Genomic DNA, 26,014 nt, shown 5'->3' on the forward strand with positions numbered 1-26,014 from the left:
TATTTAGCATAACAACAGCCGTGGTGGCCTAGTGGTTTAACCTATTGCCTCTCAAGCAGAGGGTCGTGGGTTCAAACCCCGGCTCGCACCTCTGAGTTTTTCGAAATTCATGTGCGGAATACATTTGAAATTTACCACGAGCTTTGCGGTGAAGGAAAACATAGTGAGGAAACCTGCACAAACCTGCGAAGCAATTCAATGGTGCGTGTGAAGTTCCCAATTCGCACTTGGCCCGCGTGGGAACTACGGCCCAAGCCCTCTTGTTTTGAGAGGAGGCCTGTGCCCAGCAGTGGGACGTATATAGGCTGGGATGATGGGATGATAGCATAAAAAATCGCAATCGTTACTTTTCAACTGTAATTTTTTAGATAGTTTTCTCTTTATGGATGGAAAGCATCAACGTTCAGACGGTAACATATTTTTAGAGAAGTCAGAGGGACCGCAGAAGTACTTCACAACGAGTCTTCTTTGGTCGGTTTCATCCAATATTAGTCTTAGGCACGAGCGTATTGTTAATCAAAGAGCCACCCTCCGCCCCACACTTCAGCGGCCGCTGAGAAGCAATGATCCAATGAACAACATAGCTGAGAGTGGTACTCACATCAACAGATGGCGTGGCTGGTGAGGTGAAATATAACACCATATTCGCCAGCTGCATAGTCCAAAGTGCGAGCAGGAATCGGGCGCAACTGGGCGAAGTTTGTTGGGACCACCACGTGTACAGTGCAGGAAGGAACACCAACCGAACCAATGCGAACCATACTACACGACGCATCCCCAGTGTTGGTTTTGCTTTAGGGAAAGATGATCCTGTAGAAAAAAAAGATAGTCTTTTCATTAAGACTATTGTCTAAAGTACAGTCGAGATATGGATGGCTATGGGGTGCATTAAGTAGGCAGCAGGGTCAGCAGCGCTAGTGCTGGTGGCGCGCTGCTGCGGCGCAAACTACCAACTGCCTGCCCTGGAATCGACCCAATGCACGCAAATACGAGCAGGCAAGACAACAGTAACGTGTTACGCATTGCTCAAGTAAATTTGGCGCAAAATATTAAGTTGTACCTAGTGAATAGAAATAACACAGACTCAGGCATATCGGATCCTGTCTTTGCGGCTATCTAAAGATAGCGTGCACTTGTGTGTCTAAAAATCATCGTATTCCCAAGATTGAAATTTTTTATCTATGGAAGACGCTAATAATACACTCTGGCACTGGCAATGGCGATATAGACAGTCTAGTGTGAAGGCCGTCGAAAAGTCAAAAGTCACATGATATTACCTTTTATGCAAATTCTAGGTCTAGATTGGTTTTGCTTGTAGAAATGATGGCTGTTAGGGCCGCATAAGGTTTAATTTTAAAATTAAAATTTAGGTAGACATTCTACAAAGTAGACGGGTCGGCTGCAGGTAGCATCAATCCGATTATCGTAGAGACCCTTAGGAAAGAATCTATTTCCAGTAATGTCTTCTGGCTGATACGATGATGATAGCTAAGTAAGCAGATTGTCCATACCTCTGACAAGGTCCACATCGATGAGGTAAGAGCGAGCATGCGAGGAGAAGTCGACGATGCGGCGGCGGTACGTGCCGCGCATCAGCAGTTGCTCCACCATCGTCTCCCATTCTTCCTTGTCGTACGAACTGATCTTTTTCTGGTACCTGAACGGTATTGGAAAAAAAAACCTATTTGATCATGGTTTTATTTCACCATACAGTTACAATTTTTCTCAATAGTTTAGCAATTGTTTGGCTCGAGAACTTCTTTAGTTGCTGTAGAATAAGAAGTGTTGTACACCTTTGGAATTTTTCAAAGTAGATAGAATACATAAACTACAAAATCTGGGATAAGTATAAAAGAAGAAATTCATTTCACATCATAAAGAACCCTCCTAGGCTCCTATCCTATGTCTCTCTAGCTTGAGTTTGAAGAAAGAAAGAAAGAAATACATTTATTCACAACAATAGACAATACTACACAATTTATTGAATCAGGCGTTACTTTGCGGAGGTCCATATCAATGAACTAAAATAATTTCCTTGCTCACCCGCGACCCTACGATAGCTAAGCTCACGCAAAATATGCGTGCTCATGCAGTTCCTCCACCTCCACACTGTAAGAACACACACAAATCACACATGGTAGCATGGTGTTCGGTTGTGTCACTCTGAAGATGGGCTCTGTTTGAGTTCGAGGCGCGTCAGTGTAGTGTGGTGGTGGTGGTGGATGGGTTTGTGTGATTTGTGTGTGTTCTTACAGTGTGGAGGTGGAGGAACTGCATGAGCACGCATATTTTGCGTGAGCTTAGCTATCGTAGGGTCGCGGGTGAGCAAGGAAATTATTTTAGTTCAATACTACACAAGACACAACAATATTCATTCATTAATTTTTATGGTTTTTTTTTTTTTTACATCAATTAACTACCAAAATTGAGAAAAAATTAGGCTCGTAAAACACATGCACATCTGGACAGATGAACCCAGGTTGTAAAACCCGGTTGTGATACCAGGTTGTAAAAATCAATGAAATGAAATGGCTGCTTTCCAAAGTGGCTCATTCAGTGGGGCTTGAATTTTTTACAGTTCTAACAGCCTTTCATATTGATTTCAACTTGACAGACAGACAGAGAAGTACAAGGAGTGGCCTTATCAAACTCACAACATTTACATAAAGAAACAATAAAAATATAAAAAGGAGAGGAGAAAAAAATTAGAGACGTTGCGTTGTAGTGTGATGCCAAATGGACTCAAAATGTGCCGTAGCCCTATAAACAGAGCTGCAATGCTGGTTTTCAGCTGAACTCCGGTGAGTGTGTACCCACGTAACTGAAACGCGTCCGTATTGTGGGAAAAGAAATAAAAACCGGCCAAGAGCGTGTTGGACACGCCCAAAAATAAGGTTCCGTAGCTATTACGAAAAAATTAAGTAATATTTTTCGATGGATTCCGTATTTTATACGGAATCTTCCAAGTTTAGGTATATTTTATACCTTAGGCTGCTATTTACTCTTAAACTACTAATAATTCTCAAGCAAACTTAGCCGTTATAGTTTTACTTGTAAGTTTGATATACTTACTACCATTGTGATTTTTTTCAAATTTTTCCACCCACCGCTTTAGATTTTAGAGGGGGGGGACGCAAACATTATTTCGCAAACAAATCACTGAATCGAAAAATCGTCTTAGGAACCCGATGGTTTTAAAAGACCTATCCAACGATACACACAACTATAGGGTTGGATGAAAAAAAAAACCTATTTTTTTTATTTTTTATTGTACCTACTACTTTGTCGGCATAGTTTATATATATATATATATCCCTGCAAAATTACAGCTTTCTAGTATTGAAAGTCCCTGAGCAAAGCCGCGGACGGACGGACAGACAGACAGACAGACATGGCGAAACTATAAGGGTTCCGTTTTTGCCATTTTGGCTCCGGAACCCTAAAAAAGATACATACTATATATAAAAAATGGTCAGGTGTGTGGTGTGTGGTGTGTTTAAGAATTATTTTTCCCTTTGAGGTATGGAACTTTAAAATAATGAAACTTACTTAGTTATTTTTTTGATTTTTAAATAACACTGTGTGTTACAGTGTTTTCAAATTTATTGAATTTAAGCCTTGTATGACTTGAATTAATTTTGTTTTACACAATGTTTTTCTTGTAATTATCTGCCTAATTTACATGAAATTGAAAAAATTAAATTGTTTTATAAATTTTATTCACTTGCTTACCTTTTGTTTCTGCCGGTTTTATAATTATAATTTCCATGTTATACAGAATTGGATCTTGATATGATATTTGAATGCCACATTTTTATAATATTTCATTATTAGGTTAGGTTTCACATCTATGTGGTCAATAATTAAAAAGCTTACCATGCTGCCAGCTGCATCATGATGAACAGAATGTGTGATGTTTGTGGTAGGCAATAATTTAATCTCAGTTAAATTTGAAAGCTGAAACAGAGGGATTATAAGTGTTACACCAAGAATATGGCAATATTTTATTGCATGAACACAAAATTACTTCAATTCAGTGAAATGTTCACATACGAGGGGCGGCTGAAAAGTTTTAAGCCTAAGTTACTTTGAGGTTGCATAGGTATGTGTTAGCGGTACTGGCCACTAAAAAGACCATTTAAAAAGTAAATTATTAAAAGAAAAAAAATGTTGTGTTCCTTTTATTACATCTCGAGATATCCGACAATAAAGGTCATTATAACATATAAAGGTATATCTTATATCACGAAAATTGAGACCATGCAGTTATTAAGTTCCTCATGAAAAATGATAAATCGCCGAAAAGTATTTTTGAAGAAATGGCCTGTATTTACAGCACATCGGGCCCTTCTCATGCCACTGTTAAAAAATTGAGTCGACTTTTTAAACTTGGATGGGAGTCAACCGAAGACAATCCTCGCTCAAGGAGGCCAATATCGGTTGGGATTGAAGAAAATACCTACTGAAAAAGTTAAGAAGTTAGTATTAGAGGATCAGAGAATTAAGTTTAAGGTTTGGCAAATAGCTGAAGCCTTAAGTATTAGAGGAAAGAGTTGGAGAGATTTTGCATCAACATTTGCATTATGATAAAAGTTGGTCACAGTTTTCGATAAAGAACATTGTGTTTAAACTTGTCAGGCATTTTGCAGGTGGTAGGACCTTGTGCAAGGTCCGCCTGGATTGCTACCACCATCTTGCTCGCTAATCCTGCCGTGAAACAGCAGTGTTTGCACTGTTGTGTTTCGGCGTGGAGAGTAAGACAGCCGGTGAAATTACTGGCACTTGAGGTATCCCATCTTAGGCCTCTAGGTTGACAACGCATCTGCAATACCCCTGGTGTTGCAGATGTTTATGGGCGGTGGTGATCTCTTACCATCAGGAGACCCACTTGCTCGTTTGCCATCCAGTAGAATAAAAAAAAAAAAAAAAAAAATTTTTAGAATTGTGTGAAGATGGTTTAGATAAAGTTTGTTCCCGTATAGCAACTGTTGATGAAACATGGATCAGACAGTATGATCCAGAGTTGAAGTTTGAATCTATGCAGTGGATCGAAAAGGGTGAAAGGCCACCGAAAAAATTCAAGGTTCAAAGATTGGTGTCTAAGCTAATGGCCACCGTGTTTTGGGATTTGGGAAGGCATTTTTTTATCAGACTATTTGGCGAAAGGCTCTACAATAAATGCAGTTTATTATGCCGAGCTATTAAGAAAGATGCGACAAGCCATAGTCGAGGAACGAAAGGGCAAACTGAGCAAAGGCATTTTGTTTTTGCAAGACAATGCCCCCGTTCACACTACTTGTGTTGCCAAGCTTGCTCTGAAGGAAACTGGTTCGAGGAAACTGATCATCCACCCTTGAGTCCAGATCTGGCCCCTAGCGATTATTTTCTATTCAGCAATTTGAAGAAAGATTTAAGGGGAAACCGATTTGGCAGTGATGAAGAAATGAAGGCAGGGCTGTACAGGATCATTTCAACAGCCAAAATATTTTTTTTTTTTTAACAGTAAAGCATTATTTAAAAAAAAATATAGGTAAATGCATTGAATTAAAGGGAGATTATATTGAAAAATAAAAATAGTAAATAAAAAGGTTTTTTTTTTCTACCTTAGGCTTAGAACTTTTCCGCCGCCCCTCGTACATGCACTACATTATCTCTGGTATCAGTGTTATGATTACTGAAACAATGCTTACCATTTGGCACTCTTTGATGACCAAGTTTCTGAAAAATTCTGCTACAATCAGGAATGTACCGGTACTAATTTGATAACTGAAACCAGAAAATTATACCCTCAATTGGCAACAATGGCACTGGCCTGAGCTTAGTGGCATTGTCAACAAAAGTTACTAAACTCACTGTCACATAACATCCAAAATATCACACATTGATTTTCTGTGAACGTAAAGTTCAAGGGCACTTGAATAGCACTAACAAAGGTCACATGAAAATAAATTTGCTATAATTATAGGCTTCTCTTCAGAACGTATTATAAAATTACCGTTATGTTCCGTCAATGCGCTTATTATTTACTCACTTGCAGCATTTTTGACCACCAAATTATGGTAATAATTTCGTATTACTCTAAAGTTAATTCACCGGCGAGGGTTATATATTTAGTTTTTATGTCCCCGCATTATTACAGACGTTTATCAACGATTTCGCAGAAAATAAATCGCAGCGATCAAACCACTGTACATCAATGCTGTCAGTTATGACAGCAACTGACTGACTGACACTGACAGTGACAGTCACACTGCCTACAGGCCTGCAGGGCTTCTATGAAACTCGAAACTCGAAGTTCGTGTCGTGCGGTCCCTCTAACACTTATACTATTTAATACGAGAGCGAGAGGGACGGTACGATACGAATTTCGAGTTTAGAGATTCGTAGTAGCCCTGCTGCTGGCCTGCAGGGCTACCACGAAACTCGAAATATGGTAATATTTTTCTAAGGATTTCGTATTTTGTATGGAATATTCCAAGTTTAGGTATATTTTAAAATTTTACTCTTAAACTACTAATAATTCTCAAGAAAACTTAACCGTTATAGTTTTTCTTGTAAGTTTGATATACTTACTACCATCCTGAATTTTTTCAAATTTTTCCACCCACCGGTTTAGATTTTAGAGGGGGGGAGGGGGACGCTTGATTTTTATGAAAATTTGCACTTTACAGTTGAATATTTTGCAAACACATCACTAAATCGAAAAATCGTTTTAGCAACCCCCTAATGCTTTTAAAAGTCATATCCAACGATACCCCGATACAAGATTGGATGAGAAAAAAAACCACCCCTACTTTACGTCTATGGGAGATACTCCAAAAAAAAAATATTTTTGATTTTGTTATTGTACCATTTTGTCGGCATAGTTTACATATATATTCGTGCGAAACTACAGCTTTTTAGCATTGATAGTCCCTGAGCAAAGCCGCGGACGGACAGACGGACAGGCAGACAGACGATAAGGGTTCCGTTTTTGCCATTTTGGCTACGGAACCCTAAAAAATGAGGCTGACAACACCTGCTGTATACTGATTTTAAACGATGTTGACACTTAGGGGCTGTTTCACCCACAGCACAGAGTACATATATAACCCACAGATTTGAAATATAATCCTAGTATTTCAAGTCTGTGGTTTCACCATCCATTTTCCGTTTTAACTAATTTCCAATAGGCATGCGATAGACAGAGAAGCATAAAGTAGGCGATTCTTATGCCTAATCGTCACTTTTGTACGGCAGGAAGCTTCTGTACTTGTACTATTACCTTATTCTATGGTGATAACTGGCGATACCATCTGCAAATTTGAATTTGCCGCGGTTTTGCAGGCCCGGCCGGGGCAGATATTTGTATGAATAATACGAATGTTTGTTCTCGGGTCTTGGATGTTTAATATGTATTTAAGTATGTATTTATCTATATAAGTATGTTTATCTGTTGCCTAGTGTCCATAGTACAAGGTTTGCTTAGTTTGGGACTAGATCAATTGGTGTCAAGTGTCCCATGATATTTATTTATTATTTATTTATTCTTAAGAACAATACAACAAAAAAGATTAGAAAGAAGGCAAACAAATTATTTACCCTGATGAAACATTATACACATCAGCTATTTTAAAAGTAACTTTATTCTTTTTCAAGTTAAAAAATAAACGCATTTGTAATACTTAGGGGCTGTTTCACCATCCATTGATTAGTGTTAACCGATGGATGATGATGATGGATGGAGTAATCATTTGGTTAATTTTTCCTTTGCGCACCGATTACGATTAGCTACGTATACTTGCTATACGTAGCTGTGCCTTATACACAGAGTGGTATAGAGGTTGGCAGTAAAGGGTAAAGAGTGCCTAAATAAATACTTTACCTAGCGTCGCATGATGTTATCCGTTGCTTGGTGCATAGGTACCACTATCTAAATAATATTTGGGTACTTAAATAATAATAATCTCAACTTTACTTTATCTGTCCACTTTATTCTTATTATTATTCGATAAGTTACAGGTACGACACGGTATAATGTATTAAAATAGACTATGCATCAATAAGCACTACTAAAATAACATTTAACTAAAACAAGATAAACAGCATTAGCTAGATTTACAGTTGTGTGGTCCATTGGATTATTTTGTACTTCGTAAACGTGGAATGCTGTTCCAACACTAGCATTTATCACGGGCATTACATACTCGTACTGTCACTTTTGAACAAACTGACTAGTTAGAAAAGGAAGTATCATTTACATCGTGATTTACATCCGCAACAAATGCTTTACCTTGACTGTAAGTTTCAAAGTCCATACGACCAACGCATCGACCGCATTTCTACTCGTATCTATAGAAAGTGCCTTTAACGGCGCATAATAACTGCAACGCGCTAATTTCATTAAAAGGTTAATTTACGATGCAAAGTTACTGGCGATTTTCATTTCATTTCATTTTTTTTTGCCTTGAGAAAATTCACAATACAAAGTTTTACGTTTAGCGCGTCCGAGATGTTTGGTCTGACAGAAACTTACACCCGAAGTACTTACCTATAATTCGATTCGTTGGCTATAGATTTAAACTAAACAATCTTAATCAGACCTTTTATTAAAAGTACTTTTATAAAGCAAGTACTTAACAATAAGCTGCGTTTCTTTCTACCAGAGATGTGCGAGAATGTGTTGCGAGAAATGTGTTTTTCATTAAAATGCTTCATTTACCTATTCTCGCACAGCATGATCTGGCTCTGGTGGAAACAGCTGCGCGGAGCGAGGCGAGGTAAATGAAGTGTTCCTATTGGTTCATGAAAAACACATTCCTCACAAAGTCACAACACATCCTCGCACATCTTTGGTTGAAACGCAGCCTAAAACATGATATTACATATATAGTCTCATGAATTGTTTTGGTTTCTACGCGGTTTCATTCAGTAGGTAGGTAATTAATTATTGAAAAGCTCTTTTCACAAGGAGACGAGTCCAAATTGTTTACGTCATTTCTATTGCTAAAACCGAATAGGTGTGCTGGGATTAGGGTTGCCATATGAAAAAATGAAAAGTCCTGACGTCACCCTAAAAGTCCGGACATTTCCTGAAACAGAGATTTGACGTAGAACGTGCCGACGTGCCGGCGCGGCACTGCGCCACGACACTTCCTTTGTGACTCGTACTTGTACAACTTTTTGCTCTTCACCCTTTGATTAATAATTAAAACCAAATAAGAAAATTAGATTGTAACTAGTTATAAGCAAATAATTGATTGAGATCTCAAACTGTAATTTATCCTATATACTCATAAAAACGGTGTACCTAATGAATGTATCATGAAAACGAATATATATATATTTTTAATAAGGTCATTTCTATAAATCCGGACACTTGGTAAGCCGGCCGCATTCTTGACAAATAGTCAATAATCCGGACATGTCCGGACAAATCCTGACGTATGGCAACCCTAGCTGGGATTGAAAATGCGAGTGATTTCTAAACTTATATTACTCGTAGTTCTATGTTAAAGTTCAGTGGTGAGTTCGTCTTGGGGCCTCCTCGTCATTTCGAAGAGCTCATCTTCCAACCATACGCTCTCTCTTCTTACAATTGGTCTTCTCTCCCACGGGTCGGAGAGAACTATTGTCTCTCTTTCTTTCTCTATTTGCGAGTAACTAGGCGGGCGGACATCGTTCCATTCGCACTGACTCTCTAATTCCTTTTCTATATTGCTGTCGTATGACGTTGGGGAGTACGACGGCGGTTTAAACGTGGAGAAAGACTGCTGAGTGATCTCAGAGTCGGAACTTTGGCTCGGTGGGGGCGCGAGGAAGTTCACTAGTGGACCTTCTTGCGTCTGTGCGGGTAAAGGATTTCGACTGTAGCGTTTCAGTATTCTGGAAAGAGAAAAATGAAATAATAATTCGTTGCCGTTAGTTACATGACCCAGCGCAGCGTCAATGGCCATATATTTAAAATATTTTATAAAATCAATAAAAACTTATCGTAATTTTCTAGTCCAAAGAATACTATATAATTACGTACGAGTTTATATCTAAACAAAAAAAAATAACGAAAAAGTAGCCTTACAAATCATGTGCAATGTGCCGTTTTGTCACCAAATTAGTTTTAAATATTATTGATTATAAATATGTATCTTAGTCTGTAAGGTATTTATTGTATGGGCCAAGTTGCCCGAAATAAATGAATTTATTATTATTATTATGTAGTGCATGTAATTAGAGCTCGGGATTCTTTTCTGATAACAAAAAGTTGGAAAACCCCCGACTTTGTCACTTCAAAGTTAAATATCTCAAAAACGTCTAAACTGATTTTGACACAACATGTCTAAGAACCATCGCTAGAAAATCTGCTTTCAAATAAAAAAAAAACCATTAAAATCGGTCCACCCGTTTAAGAGCTACGATGCCACAGACAGACACACAGACACACATAGCGGTCAAACTTATAACACCCCTCTTTTTGCGTCGGGGGGTTAAAAAGGCAAATATTTCAGTGTAATTCAATCAGCCGCAGGAAGAGGAGATACTTTGATGTTGCAACTTGCAACTTGCATGTTTGCCACTGCTACTTCATAAAATAAATATATAAAAAGATTATTAAAATTACCTTTCTGCCCAACTAGCCAGCCGCGGCCACTCGTCGGGTACAACCGGGACGTGCTGCTTGTTCAGGAGAATAAGCAGCTTCGCCAGATCACTCATCACGCAACTACAACAAAGCTAATATTAGATACAAAGTAGGTAGTTAGAGTAAACAAACAAACGCGGGTTACTGCATCGAGGCTGATGCACTACGCAGGGCCATGTTTTGTTTGCATCTCGTAACAGAAAGTAACGTTATAGTCGGGTACTCTCTAACCGAGCATCTCCAGCTTATAGGTAAATTTTAAAGGAAATATTTTCTGATAACTAGTCTTTAGTAAACTGAGAACTAGATATTCTGTACGTAAACATTGATCTCCATTACGCAATTAGATGCACGATCAACGACTTATGTCTTTTAAGAGTAGGTAGGGGAGACCAAGGAGAGTTGTGACATAGTCGATTTTTGGGAACTTACTTATTTACTGCTAACAAGCTCGCAACAGTGCGTGTTAGATACCTCGAGACCTGAACTAAAAAACGCTTGCTATTGCGAACTCGCTAGCAGTTAATAAGTTCTAAAAAATCGACATTGTCACTACTCTCCTCTGTCACAACTGTCCTCGGTCTCCCCTACATCACGCTATAGGTAAAAACTTAAGAAGTGATCTGTTGTATGTGGTAGAGTAACGTGTCCGTAGTAACGTGTCCGTATTGATATCAATTCTGTGCACTACTACATCCAACAGGTCGTCTTCTTAAGTTTTTTACAAGCTTTTATTTAGTTTCACCTGTCCCGTTGTCTGTCTGTCTGTAATCAAATCTTGCAAGTTTATTTTGACCAACTTTCAATAGTCAGATTGACTTGAAATTTGGAATACTTATGTAAATCGCGTGACAATACAATAATCTAGTAGTGACATCCTGGTAGTCCAGCCAGGATCGTCTCCGCAGGACGGAACTCTTCAACGGTTAATAGCATCGACTTGAAATTTAGTATGCAAATGTGGTTTGGGTGAAAATGCAAGTACAGTCAGCAAAAAAGCTTGTATTAAAAATGAAATTTGTATGGTTAGGTTATTCCCTATATGATATATCGTTTACCTGTAAGCCATAGCAGCGTCGTTGTTTCCCAGCTGATACAACTCACGAACTTGGTTCCGCGTGTGATTCAGTATGGCGAGCAGCGTGTACGCATGCGGCTGCAACAAACATTGCATAATAGATTACACGACATGATTACGACCATCTTTTGATCTACATCGCGACTCATAATCGTAGTCGTTTAAAATGAGAACGCGTTTGACAATGCCTCTTATTCAATGTTGAGCAATTTGATTCTATACTTACGAATTGTAACAGGTACTAAGTAGGTATTTACCTAATTTTAATAAGGCCCGAGGACTAGTCACTAATGAGATGTTTAAAAAATCCAGTTCGATAATTTAATCCATATTAAGGCTAGATTACTAATAGGTTATACGATACAAGTAGAAAATATTCTGTCTCGATTCGCATTAAATCGGTTCGCATTATTTCGGTTTGCATTAAAGTTGAGTTAAGAAGACCTCAATAAAAACATTTTTTTTAATTTTCGAATTGAAATGTTTGTCCACTTGTAGGTACATAATATCGTACCTACTTATAGTATTAGTAAACAGCAGCCTTAATGTGGCTAAAGATTTTTTTAACATCATGTATGTATAAGCTTTTATTCATACGGTACATACGTAATTATTAATTTATTGGACGAAAAATATTATGATGGCCTGGAAATTTAAAACGATAGAGCATCGTTTTAAATTTATATTAGGAGCTTTTAACTACCCATAAAGTCTAGCTTTTATCACCAAATACAAATATAATTATAGGTTTTCTAAAGAAGAATCTGGTAGCAAACAAGCAGTTTGAGACTTCGCTAAGAAGCTGCCTTAGAGCGCAAACATTCATTTTCAAGTTCTAAATTGCTTTATCGTGTTGACTAGGATAGGGTTCATAAATAAAGTAGGTAACCTCTATTTATAAACTGTTTGAGCGTATTGAAAGGTTTTCAGCTTAAAATCATTTAGATAAGTCAGTGAAACGTTTTAAAGTTGTAGCACTTTACACTTTTCACAGTGTACCGATTTAATCGGATTTTGAGCAATCCACGCGGTATTTTATTTAATTTGCTTCTTGCAACACAAATGCGTTGATATACTATGTTGTCGTTTTAAATCGGAAAGGAATTTTAATGAAAACTAATAGGTGAGATAAATGGCATAGCTCATTAATAATTATGTTATTAAGCAATTTTATGTAGGTAGATAAATAAGGATGATAAAGTACATATTGTGGTGATTATAGGTACGCGTGATGACATAAGAGCGATAATTAGAGACTAAGTTACCAACTTGATACATTTATGAAAATATTTAAGAAGAATGTTGCAAGAGATGCATATTTTAGTGTTACCAGGGCTAAAGAAACGGCCTCCGAGGTAATCATTATTACAAGTTGTAATGTAATCATACATTACTTCGATGTTACGATAGCATAGCAAGTCGCTCTTACGACGTGTGAAAAAAAAACTGTTAACTAGATGCATCCGTACGTCTCTTTGTTGAGCACTTTATCAATACCGCTTAGCTTGAAAAGTGAATATCAAATTACCACTTCATCTTAGCTAATGCACTGTGTAGACTAGCATAGAGCTAATAAGTAATGAGAGAGGAATAGAAATGTTGTGCGAAATAAAAACGCGAGGTGCTCAGATGGAAATTACTAACACCGCCTGGAGGGATAAAAGTACTCTCAATACCAATTCAAGATAGCAAAATGTGCTGAAAGGAAATGTTTCTTCATTTTCAGAAATAAACAAAACTGCTTTGAAAGTAAATTTCATTATCTTAAGCAATTAGAGTACTTTCCTTCCAAGTGTCGTTAAAAATTTCCAGCCTGCGTGCGGTTGAAAAGTCAGATATTTACCTGCTTTTTCGGCTCAATCTAAATAAAAATACTGCTTTAGTTAATTACTGAAAAAATTGGGTTACTGCAAAGATTGTATATCTAGTACTTTAAAAAAGATAAAACCGCACTGGCAATACAATACATACACAAAATGTGTGCACTAGAAGCGAAAAAGTGCCCACACCGGTTCTGGAAGTAAACATACAATTAAATTTCAATTCTTCTTATTATTGGGTCTGTGGTAGCCACCTAGCGTTAACGAAAGCAAAATAGGTCCCTGGATCATAGCAAAATGACATGTACCTACTGTGTGTTTATAGCAAATTCGTTTTAAAACATAACCACCTAGTTCTCTTAACCGTGGTGCCGTTAGGCTAACCACAGTTGAGATTGTTAACTAAGCTTTGGTTTTACTTAGTAGTTTATGGTCTAGCTAGATAAGCAAGTGAATAGAGAGTAGCTAGCTGCATGAGAGGATTTAGTCGGCGAGGCTTTGCTAAGATTTGATGTATGATACGATAAGATTCCCATCGCAATAAATTTCTAACTACGCTTTTAATTAGAAAACTATTTTTTTTATTCGACTGGATGTCAAACGAGCAAGTGGGTCTCCTGATGGTAAGAGATCACCACCGCCCATAGACACCTGCAACACCAGGGGGATTGCAGATGCGTTGCAGTAATTTCACCGGCTGTCTTACTCTCCACGCCGAAACACAACAGTGCAGCACTGCTGCTTCACGGCAGGATTATAGCGAGCAAGATGGTGGTAACACATGCAATATTTACTGTTAAACACGTTTGATTATTCCTATTTAAATACATATGACTATAATATCCATCCCAGCCTATATACGTCCCACTGCTGGGCACAGGTCTCCTCTCAGATCAAGAGGGCTTGGGCCATAGTTCCCACGCGGGCCCAGTGCGAATTGGGAACTTCACATGCACCATTGAATTGCATCGCAGGTTTTTGCAGGTTTCCTTACGATGTTTTCCTTCACCGCAAAGCTCGTGGTAAATTTCAAATGTAATTCCGAACATGAATTTCGAAAACTCAGAGGTGCGAGCCGGGGTTTGAACCCACGACCCTCTGCTAGAGAGTAGGTCAAACCACTAGGCCACCACGGCTTCAATATGACTATCAATTACGTTCAATAATCTAGGGCTCTTCAAGGCTAGAATGAATAGGTTGTTACTGAACCATGGCCTCATCTGCACTTAACATCAGGTGAGATGGTAAAAAAAAAGTAATTATTTATGTCATATACTTTTTGTCTTCAAACTCTGTTGGAACATTTCAGGAATCTATTGAGATTAACCTGAATATCGGTTTTAAATCGGTTTTTTTTGTCCTTAGTTAAGTTAGTAGGTGTCACACTGAAAATCGATCAATGTGAAAAAAATCGTATTTGTCTCAAATCTATAGGTAGGTTATTAAAATTAACCCTTGAAATAACGTTCATAAAGTTCAGTCAGAAAAGTTATCGATTTTGAGGTCCGAGCTTTTTTGAAAATAATGACGATATTATAATTAGGTATGTCCATTATTCGGATCTTGCAAATTTTCATCCATTAATATTATAAAGATCGAATTGGCTTGAAATTTGGCATTGATATGTAATTTGGATAACAATGTAGCAAAAAGTACAGACCCCAAAAAAGCTTGTACCTATAAAAGAAAAACTACGGTGAGTTTAGTTAAACTTTTCTGTAAGTTCATTTACGTCCACTTGCAGGCTTTTTAATTTAGGTTTAAGTGGTCTTAAGGCCTGTCAGATCCATAGAAGAACTGCCTTAAATCACGATTTAAAAAGCCTTAATTTATTTTAAAACAATGAGTTTCGCGTCTCCAACCTCAAATTTTAGTAAATTGAAAGGCGTAACAAATACCGCGGTGACACTATTAAGAGTAAAGAAAACTTAACATACCCGTAAGCAATCCAGTTGCTTGTGAAAATCTCTAAGGCGTGTGTCATCATCGTGCTTCGGCCGCTGCGGCAGCGGCTGCGAGCGTGCGCGCACGCCGCTCCGGCACTTGGCGTACGTGGCGCCGGCCGCAACGAGGACAATGCACGCCACAACGCCGCACGCGCCGCCAACTAACACCTACAAACATGAATAATTGGAGGTTATGTACCGTTTTAGATTGCGAAATTTGAGAGTATGTCGCTGTTTTAGTTCGATAGTGTAAAAACCCAAAAACTTTTTTCAGGGAACCGTAAAAAGAAAGACTGAAAGAGTTCTTTGCATGGTTCTCCTGAAAACAAAAAAGAATTTCATTTCCTCGCCATCGAAGTGATAAGCAGAGTGTAAAACTCGAGCATTACATCCATTTTCCCCTCGACGTGTCTATCCATCCTCGCCGTACCGGCTCGGGCGGCTATATGAACGCCTCGGGTAAAATGGCTCGTTTTATGCTCTTGTCGTACAATCTACTATTTTGAGTAGTGGCACTTTCCATCTGAAGCCGCAATGTATGGAAACTTAAAAAATACAGCCGTGGTGGCGGAGTGGTTTGACCTATGGCCTCTCAAGCAGAGGGTCGTGGGTTCAAACCCCGGCTCGCACCTCTCAGTTTTTCGAAATTCATGCGCGGATTTACATTTGAAATTTACCACGAGCTTTACGGTGAAGGAAAACATCGTGAGGAAACCTGCACATACCTGTGAAGCAATTCAATGGTGTGTGTGAAGTTCCCAATCCGCACTGGGCCCGCGTGGGAACTAGGCCCAAGCCCTCTCATTCTGAGAGGAGGCCTGTGCCCAGCATAAGAATATGAGCACTAACCACACACTGTTTTGATGTTTCAACCCTTAACGGACGACCACGACCACTCTCAGTGTCCGGTCACGATCGTTAATTTGGGACCCTTTTCGTGAAAAAATCCTTTTAATTGACATACAAAACGACAGGTATTCGATCTTAAGTGGGTCCCAAATTAACGCTCGTGACTGTATCTACTGGCTTAAAAGTTTACGTAGCTACGAATTTTTGACATCAGCAAACTAGTTAAATCGTATTTGAGGAAATAGACGTACTTTGATGAACCTAGTGTAATGGATATTTAGTTAAGGAATTCAATGTTAAAGGCCAATGATTGAAACATACGCAGTATACAATGGACTGATTACAAACATTAATTAAATCAGACTATTCAATTATCAACAGTTCATTGTAAATTTTCTCTAAGTGCAAAAGTTGATTTTTCCTGACAAAAACAATTTTTGTTAAGTGCATTAGAACGGTCCAGCTGCCTTCTGAGTCATCGTATGAGATCATAATATATAAAGCAATGTTAAGTTAATTTTATTCATAGAATGCTGAATGGTGTATAAAAGGCAATGCTGCGCTCCGACCGTTATGGATATCGAATGCACTTGGAATAATAAATTCTGAAAGAGCAAGACATTTAGTCTTAGATATACAACATTTAACATAAAAAAACTAAATAAACAATTAGTAGCTATATTTAGCCAGTACTTAGTAGGTACTTATAAATTATATTCTTCATACTTACCAATTATTCCTTTTTCATGTCAATTGAGTGAAATCCCTCAGCAGTAGGTACAATAAATAAATCGACACCGTTCATCATATAGAATCGGAGTGAAAACAAGTGAAAATCGACGCTGTTCCGGGTGAATATTTTGTGTCGTTATCAAAATATGACATTACTTGAGTTGTGAGAACGATTAAATTAAACCACATTACATTGGATATATCACATCACTTTGCTCGAGGTCTAGTCTAGTCATTTTCAAACTTTTTTGGCGACGGAAACTTCTGAAGAAAGTAATATATAATGATGTCGGATAGTACATAGGTACCTAATATTACCACTGATCCACATAAGCCGCATTCACAGGCCATATTGATTCAGCACAGTCTTATTCAAGGTGTTTGCCAGTCTTTCGTTCCTTAATTAGATTAAATTGAATCGAGAAGAGTATTTTAGGACATAAATAGTAATAAGTTTTTGTTAAAAAATATTTTTTTAATACTTACAAGCTTTTTTGCTCACTGTAGTTTTTGTATTGTATTGTATTGTTTTTGTTGACTATACTTACATTGTCATCCAAACTGCATTTCCGTACCAAATTTCAAGTCGATGCCATTAACTGTCGAGGAGTTCCATCCTGCAGAGACGATCCTGGCCAGACCACCAGGATGTCAGTAGGTACCAGATTATTATATTGTCACCAGATTTGACCCGCACATACCATACTCGAGTACATACATACATTGCAAGTTAAATAGAAGCTTGTAAAAAGGGATTAGATTATGTTGGCATTGCGTAAACACGCGAAGCTGTGAAATTTCAACAGCTATAAAAGACTAGCAGCGCGGCCACGCACGGAAGACTTCTAAGGCATGTTGTAATAAACACATGTTAGTAAACAGTAAACACAGGCAGGTTCGAGCTCGCATCACTTTTAACCCGCCCGCATTAACTCATCTGCTTTGCTCATCAAACATTGCTTCACCCAGTTCAATACACCGAGTTGATCTAATTATTCGTTGAAATTCAAAAAATCTAATTCTTTTATCACCTTATCACTACCAATTATGCTCACACCTATGGATTTAACCCCAATTTTCCTAAACTCAACGCCTTCAAAAGCGACGCGTGGTAAAGAAAGATAAATTTAATGTGGATTAAAGTCACTCCGAAAAAGTAGACCGTTTTATGAAGAGCTTTACGTAATTATTTCTGAAAACGCTTTCGAATTTTTAGACGCCCTTTTGAAAGTTAAAAACTGAAAGCTGTTTTCTTTGAACGAAAATGCAAACTAATGCGAATTTAATACCTGTTGTGTGTTTCAGCTCCTGTGATTGACTGAAGCCATGTCGGCGCGTGGCTTATTACCTTATTACCTCATATTATTTGCACAGTTTTTTTCAATCATTTAAGGCAGTAGATAGAACTGATCTCGTTTAGTTTCTTGCCGGATTCTTCTCAACAGAGGTTTTTCCGAACCGATGGTAGATTTTTTTTGACATTCATAAGTGCTTGTTATAGCCTAAATTGAATAAAGATATTTTGACTTTGACTTTGATAGAAGAAAGAAAGAAAGAAGACATTTTTCGCCATCACAGTAGATGACTAATAGAACTAAAATTAAATACCTGTGTCTTGTTTCGGTTAATGAAGCGTAGATGGTATGCAAAAAGTATTAGTTTGTTTTTATGTACATACGTATCCCTAAATAAAGGGTACAGCTGTATTTCGTGAAGGGTATCGACACAGTAGAGAAAAGGACAGTAATCCGTCTCGGCAGCGTCCTTGATATAATTACCTCGGCTCGGTACACAAACGCGCGATAGGGCTGCCTACTCTACTAACTGTCACTCTTCAGTTATGTATTTGATTTGATAATTTCACATGAAATTTAAAGTAGGGAAAGGATTAGGAGAGATTTAAAGATGGACTAAGTATTGTTTAACAAAAATGCATTTTACATTATTTTAATAAACCACAAAACGTATTATGTTTTAAACGGTTTTATTTGGCTTCATCACTACGTATATTTGTTACCTAAAAATTAGCTACGGAGAAGTATTTGCGCCTCTTCTGAGATGTGCGAAAAGCTTTATTGTTGAATTTAGGAGTAAGTATAAAAAATTCGCATTCTGATAAATAACTTCAATAAATACGTTTTTATTATATTATATTAGATCCGTACACCAAACAATACTGTTTATATCATTGTGACATATTATGGTACGTAAAAAATGCGCGTGAGTACCGTAAGTAACCGCGGAGCACTCGCGACTGATGGTTGCCGAGGTATGCTGAAAATTCGTGGCGCGTGGATTTAACTCGCGTTCCGACCGTTTGTATGAAGACGGTGTTGCTCCTTTTCTCTACTTTGGTATCGAACAGGGTGCTATAAGATTTATAGTGGGCACAAACGCAACGGAAATGTCATCAATGTCTTCAATCGTCAAAGGTAAATTCCAAATAAAAAGGTTAAGAACCACTGAACTATGGCCTCGCTACGTCAGTCATTCCCTGGCAGTCAGACACTTGGAAAACTATCACGGTTCAGTTGATTTTACAGGTAATATTTGTCCATTGACCAATGTACAAAATAGACACAGATGTAAAACAACCACATGTTAAAATAAGGTGTGCCAAGATTTTTTTCTTAACGACTACGGAACTCTATCCTGTGCGTGTCCGACACGCTCTTGGTAGTTTTTTTAATCTACTGGCGTTTTCAGATATACCATCGTTGGCAAGAAGGTGGCACAAGAAATTTTGCTTGCGTATCTGCATTCTGCATCAAAACTCGTTCAATTAAATACCGAATTGGAAAGCTTTCTTTTTGTTTGACAGGGGACAATTTCCGTTTAGTGTCATTTAATTGAAGAAAAAATACCTATTGTATCGAGCGAAGTGTGATGAATCGTGTTTCGAAAGCTGTGTTATTAAAGATAATATAATCAAGAATGATATATTTTTCCCACGTCTACAAATATCAACGTTTCGTAGAAAAATAGGATAATTCTTGGGGTAGTTTTGCGTATTTGGCTCAGGGAACGGCCTTAAAGTTCTTTTTTTCTTGTTAATCATATTTAGGCTGCGAATCCACCAGACTCAGTGGAAACAGCTGAGTGGAGCCAGCGGGGATAGGCAAATGAAAATGAACACATTCCTCGCAACGCATCGCGCACATCTCTGGTAGAAACGCAGCCTTAAATGCTGTTTTTTGTAGTAATACCTCGTTATAAGTATTGGCCGGGTAGCACACCCGGCCCATGAGGTGGTCGTCATGCGCCCACGCCTCCCGCGAGCCCGAGGGGCAGACGCGTGCGCAAGTCCCTCCTGGCCAGACCAGAAGTCTTGCACACTTGATGCAACCGTCAGCCGCACACCGCACACATTCGGGTCCGCATCCTGAAAAACATTATGATGATTATTTTTTGAACTAAGTACAAGAAATCTCTTTTAAAAAAGTCGTAGTGCCTAGCCTAGTAGTTCAACATACCTATTTGTTCATGATTAACAAACAAACAAACATAATCTAGTAACAAATAAGTATCAATCACGGTGAATCATTAAAAACTGTTGACGTGTCTCAGGGAGAGGGCTATGGGTTCGAGCCGGGCTTATACTTAACTCTGATTTTTTCGGAATTTATATGAAAAAATACATTTGTTATTAACAGACTTCAAAAAAGGAGGAGGTTCTATGTTCCAATGTTTGTATTTTTTTTATGTATGTTCACCAATTACTTAGTCAATTGTGGACCGATTTTCAAAATTCTTTTTTATTCTAAAGAGTATTCTTCTGAGGTGGTCCCATTGTCACCAAGTCAAGATCTGAAATCGGGAAAATCGAACTAAAAAAATAACAAAACATGGAACCGACTACAAAACCCTTGAAAATATTTTTCTAGGTACCTACTAGCTCGAAGTCGGTGACTCAGCACGACCCAGCAGGATGGTTTGAAACCCATAGTATGTAGGTGAGGTAGACGACTATTGTTCCATTCCTGCTGGCTCGTGCTGAGGCACCGACTTCGAGCTAGTAGGTACCTAGAAAAATATTATCAAGGGTTTTGTAGTCGGTTCCATTTTTCGTTATTATTTTTTTGGAGTCCGTTTTACTCTTTTTTTTAAAATAAATTTTTACTATGAGTATTAAGTAAAGCACAACATCGCGCGGAAACTTCGATGCAACCGCAAAGTAGTTAAGTACTTATTATTTCAGCTGTTAACTTTACAACTAAGGAAAGGCAGGGGTCAAAGTAAATAAGAAAAAGTAGTATTATAGTAGTTGGTAAACATGCGGCGGCTGAAGTTGATGAACCATCATTTCTATTGTATATATTTACTTATTGTGATTTTTGTGGGCGAAAATTATACCTAACGAAGACGAGGTAGATTATAATTTCTCATTAAACGAAAATAAAACGTACTCATGGCGATCAAAATATTTCTGTTTATTTCTGACATCAAACAAAATTGGAACGTGATATTTTTCAAAATTTCACAAAAGTATCCTCTTACCAACTTCCTTAACCATTAATCTTGTTTTAAGAGAGGAAAGTTAAAAATATTTGCGCCAAATTTCGAAACTCATTAATAACATCTCATCCTTTACGTTTCGCTAGATGTACCTAAATCGGGTGGACGTTTTTGTTCAGTGAGGTTTTCGAATTTGGTAAAAATACCTACAAAACTAAAACTAACCAGGTTGCTCTTTGGTACTCAACACATACAAATTATAATTATTATGACAAAAATACTAAATAAGTAGCAAAAAAATAAAAAAAAATAAAACCCGTGTACTTTGATAATAGCGACATTAGCGACTTCCATTTCAATTCCTTTGATATCCATACATGCTAATCTATCTTTCGCAATATATACCTAAAGTAGGTACTCGTATCTAGTAAAATTGGTCAACATTATCATTTCTTTCTACATTATACCTAAAGGTACATTTACAGATTTCGCGCACAAAACTCCCGACAAACTCATCATACTCGTAATAATACAGAAATAAAGATTGAATTTTAAAAAGCAAATCGAAGTCAATCCCAATTTGATGCCCTTAAATTTGTCATTCGTACCCGGCGCTGGTATTTCTATGCTAATATGCCCTGTTTGGGCGTAATGGTATGCATGGCGATGCACGACCGTCGCTTATTCGATTACTTTGCAGGTTCAAGAAAGAGACAGTAGCGATTGAGGATATAATTGAAAATATTATGTGCAAAGCATGGGCTCTTCGCGTTGGCCAAATACACTAACCGAGAGACGCTGTGGTATATACATAAGTTATATCTAACCCGCGGAAATTAAGTATGCGATTTTCCAGAACAAAGAACTATATGTTTGACTTCGGCTCTACATAAATGTAAAAAGAAACACTGATAGCTGTGGTACCGTTAGTGCGTGGTTTTCCACAAACAAACTAAGAAACTGTGAAATTGTGTTAACTGTTTCAATTTGTAGGAAATAAGATGCAGTTATCGGTAGGCAGTTTAATATCTATAACAAACTTACGTCACCCATGACGCACTAACATTTTGTGGTTGTTCGTGATACGAGCTAAGCCAAAGAGCTAAGCAGACCGATAACAATCTTTCAGTGTCAGCAATTAGGTATGAGCCGTCAAAGCTGTCATTTCGTTTATTTTTAAGTAGTTGATTAGCTGTTTTTCTAGTAGCTGCAACACACATTTAGTTCGCATTTTCGCATTCATTTGATTGCAATGCATATTGTATAACACGCTGATTAGGTAACTCCTACGATAATCGTACGATCCTCTTAATGATTCTGTTTGCTGGGGACGCCCAACGTAAGACAGGCATTGCCAGTGAAATTTGAATTTCATTTGTTTTAGGTGTATGTAAATATTGTAAGGTTGCTTTCGCTTTTTGTTTAGACCGCTGCCACATTGGCGACAAACGTAGCGAATGGTGAATGTAAAGTTTCAAAATTTCTCTACGCACACGCCTACACCCTGTCATACATAACTTAATCGACAGTTTTTTGCTGTTTTGTTTATCTTGTTCTGATTTTGGTAACGGTCGTCTACAACGTGAGAAGATTGTGTGATTAAGAATTTAACCGATCAAAAAATATTGGTATTCCAATAGAACAGCAGAACTAATAATAGGAGGATTAAAAATGTCACGCCAATTAAAAACGTGAGGCGCTTTTATGGTTAAAAAGCTGTCATGGGTTATTGCAGACATTGTGCTTCAAAAATAATTACACATCACTTGCGAGTACCATAATTTATTGTAGTAAAATACTAATAATTTACTATCGTAAATAAATGTGTTCGCATTCCAGGAGAGGAGAAAAGTAGAGACATTGAATATGCAGGGAAATAGAAGCGACACTACAAAATACATTTCTATTGCACGTAATAGGTATTAGTTCTGTGGTTATAGCGTTAATGGTAGATGTATCATAAACGAGAAGAAAGTAAAAGTTATATTAAAGAACGTTGAAATCGTAACACATCTAAACACACATGTTCACACGTATGATTTAATTAGTATTGAAATCACAATGTCAATGACTGGCAGTTTGCAGTTTGCATGATGGATGACATTTGTAAATCGATTTGGTAAAAAAATATAGTTGACTTAACGTCTGACGTGCTCTACCGTTGGCGTAGTACTTTCCAAAGGGAAAGCGCACGCGGCGCGATTAGTGTACCGGCTGTAATTAGCGGGATTGATCGAATAGTAATTCTATTGTGTTCTATGTGAGCTCATTATGCCGTGAACACACATCAAAGGCTTGGATTTCTAAAATTCAAATTGAAGTCAAATGTGATCAGGAAATGCGGAAGTAGTAGATAATTGACTGGAATAATTTCAATTTGCGTTTTCTATTAGAGCAAGTAGTTAATGTTAAATACCGCATTTATTTCTTTATAGCAAAGAAATAATAAATCAACGGCCTAATCTAATCCGTACTCACTATACTATACCGTAACTTGCTTGAGGTTTTACCCCATATTGCAATAGTTATTTCGATCATTGGCCATGAGCGTCAATTTCCCTACTTTTAAATAAGTTGAGGATGGTTTGAGTAATAGCTTGTCCCCAAATGAGGGGCCGTGACACTGTAGGGACATTTCCTTGTTATGGCCCGTCGAGGGGCCTGACAGTGTTCATATGCCAAATGGGGTCACACTGAGTACAATTTAATTTTATGTTAATTGTGTTTCATTTGTTACTGGAAGGTAAGGATGTGGGCGGTATGAATAGATTTTAGGTGCCCTTAAGTAGTCTAGGTATATTTGAAGGGCTTTATCGTTTGAACCATACCTAATTACTAAAAAGTTAAAAAGGGTTAAGGTAAACATTCGTACTGCAAATAATAAAGTAATTAAAAGATCAAAAATGTAAACTGGAAAAAGGTGACTCTAGTTGAATGAGACAGCATTTGATATCCTAAAAATATTATAAGTTTGCTAAGACCATTTTTCGATTTATGGATTCGTTCGCAAAATGTCAGATATTGAAGTGCTAATCTTTGTTAGATATAAAGCCCTTCTCCACAAGCTAAACTACTGGCTTGAAAAATCACTAACAATAGGACTCTATCCAAAAAAATCTAGCAATGAGCTGAAATATTCCAGATTCATTTAAAAACATCCTGTAAGTACGAGTATATCAGAATTTTGCTTCTAATTTACTTGATACCTAACGTACCTATGCGACCGTTGCGCGCGCTGGAATGATTCTAAAATTATAATTAGAACAGAACAAAAAAAATAAAATAAAGCCAAATGCTGAAAATGTATAAAGTACCACTTTTTTATTATTTAAGTGGCATCGCGGATGTCTCCCTAGTACCTACATAATGCATGAGACCGCATGCGACACAGTCGCGAGATTGCATGACCGCATTTACGGGAGACCGGTCGGAGGATCACAACTGAATTACAAAATTTTAAATCTTGCAACGATATTTTTCTGTACATCTCTATATAGAAAAATATAGCATAATACAGCTCTGAAGTGTAGCATTTAAGGCTTTGGTGTGAGACTCTGGTATTATGAGCGGGTTGCAATGACGGCGTCACAGTGCGCTTGAGCAGGACGAAGAAACAGGAAAAATATGTTTTTATTTATTTTAATAAATATATGGGTATATCGGTCACACAATTCTGATATCTGAAATAATTTAACAGTTTTTTACCACTTCTGATGCTCTTTAACTATGTCAAATGTAGGTGACATAAAATCACTTTTTCACTTCTCATGCCCGTTTAGTTCGTATTTTTGCTGTCTCTAGGCGACATAAAATGACTTATTCACCTCAGCACCTCAAACAGGCAGGTTTTGCTATGAGAAGTCAGTGAGCAAAATCGCATTTTGCTCACTCCGTGAGACAAAGTAACCTTTTTTTTTTTTTTTAAATGCTGTACAGTGTTGGGTCTACTCACTGAATTCCAAATATTTTAACCACAGAGGATTTGAACTTTACTTTGATCTGTTATTTCACTTCAACACGAAATAACGAGAGATAAGATCAAATGTGTTGATTACAATCTTAAATTAAATTTTTGGTATTAAAAATATATAGATACCTAATAAATTACATGACTACGAAATATTTTCAAAATGTAAATTTTCCCGAGCTTTTAATAAAGTACCTATGCAACCTCGTTGCACGAAAGCCGCTTCTATTGTTTTTTTTAATAAAAGAATTCCGTATACTGCCTCTACAGTTGGAATAAATATTTGTTAAATTGAATGATTTTTTAACAAATCTATTTATGTTTATGTAATATATAATTTAATTTGTAAATCTTAATAAAATTCATATTTAAAGGCTTAATAACATTTATAATAAAATATACGTTTATTGTTCAACCTTTTTAATGACCCCAAGATGAGTCTTTTTGCAGTATTAAAAAATAAGTGTGACATTAGTACAAGAAGTTGCAATGCATGTTATGAGTATGGGATTTGTATTGTATCTACTGGACACTTTTTTTATGGTTTTA

At 37.3% G+C, this 26,014-nt stretch overlaps 2 protein-coding genes across 6 annotated transcripts in view; both read right to left on the reverse strand.

Moving 5' to 3' along the window:
- Nucleotides 1–6,217, reverse strand: part of phtf (putative homeodomain transcription factor) — a 20,774-nt gene extending 14,557 nt beyond the window's left edge. The window contains exons 1-6 of one of the 4 annotated variants that reach the window (XM_074089251.1): nucleotides 5,996–6,217; nucleotides 5,854–5,889; nucleotides 5,691–5,766; nucleotides 3,877–3,957; nucleotides 1,512–1,657; nucleotides 602–810 (exon numbers count right to left, since the gene is read on the reverse strand). In XM_074089251.1, the coding sequence (XP_073945352.1) occupies nucleotides 602–810; nucleotides 1,512–1,657; nucleotides 3,877–3,896 (375 nt within the window). In that variant the 5' untranslated portion in view covers nucleotides 3,897–3,957; nucleotides 5,691–5,766; nucleotides 5,854–5,889; nucleotides 5,996–6,217. Of the gene's footprint in view, nucleotides 1–601; nucleotides 811–1,511; nucleotides 1,658–3,876; nucleotides 3,958–5,690; nucleotides 5,767–5,853 lie in introns of all 4 variants that reach the window. The other 3 variants (XM_074089249.1, XM_074089250.1, XM_074089248.1) reach the window with 3 other exon arrangements.
- A 1,735-nt stretch (nucleotides 6,218–7,952) lies between these two features.
- Nucleotides 7,953–26,014, reverse strand: part of T48 (FU domain-containing protein T48) — a 29,063-nt gene continuing 11,001 nt past the window's right edge. For both annotated transcript variants that reach the window (XM_074089256.1, XM_074089257.1), the window contains 5 exons: nucleotides 20,250–20,425; nucleotides 15,454–15,630; nucleotides 11,677–11,774; nucleotides 10,598–10,699; nucleotides 7,953–9,864 (listed from right to left, as the gene is read on the reverse strand). In XM_074089256.1, coding sequence (XP_073945357.1) covers nucleotides 9,492–9,864; nucleotides 10,598–10,699; nucleotides 11,677–11,774; nucleotides 15,454–15,630; nucleotides 20,250–20,425 — 926 coding nt within the window. In that variant the 3' untranslated portion in view covers nucleotides 7,953–9,491. The remainder of the gene's footprint in view (nucleotides 9,865–10,597; nucleotides 10,700–11,676; nucleotides 11,775–15,453; nucleotides 15,631–20,249; nucleotides 20,426–26,014) is intronic.

Source organism: Choristoneura fumiferana, chromosome 6 (assembly GCF_025370935.1).
Source record: "Choristoneura fumiferana chromosome 6, NRCan_CFum_1, whole genome shotgun sequence".
In the NCBI taxonomy this organism is placed as follows: domain Eukaryota; kingdom Metazoa; phylum Arthropoda; class Insecta; order Lepidoptera; family Tortricidae; genus Choristoneura; species Choristoneura fumiferana.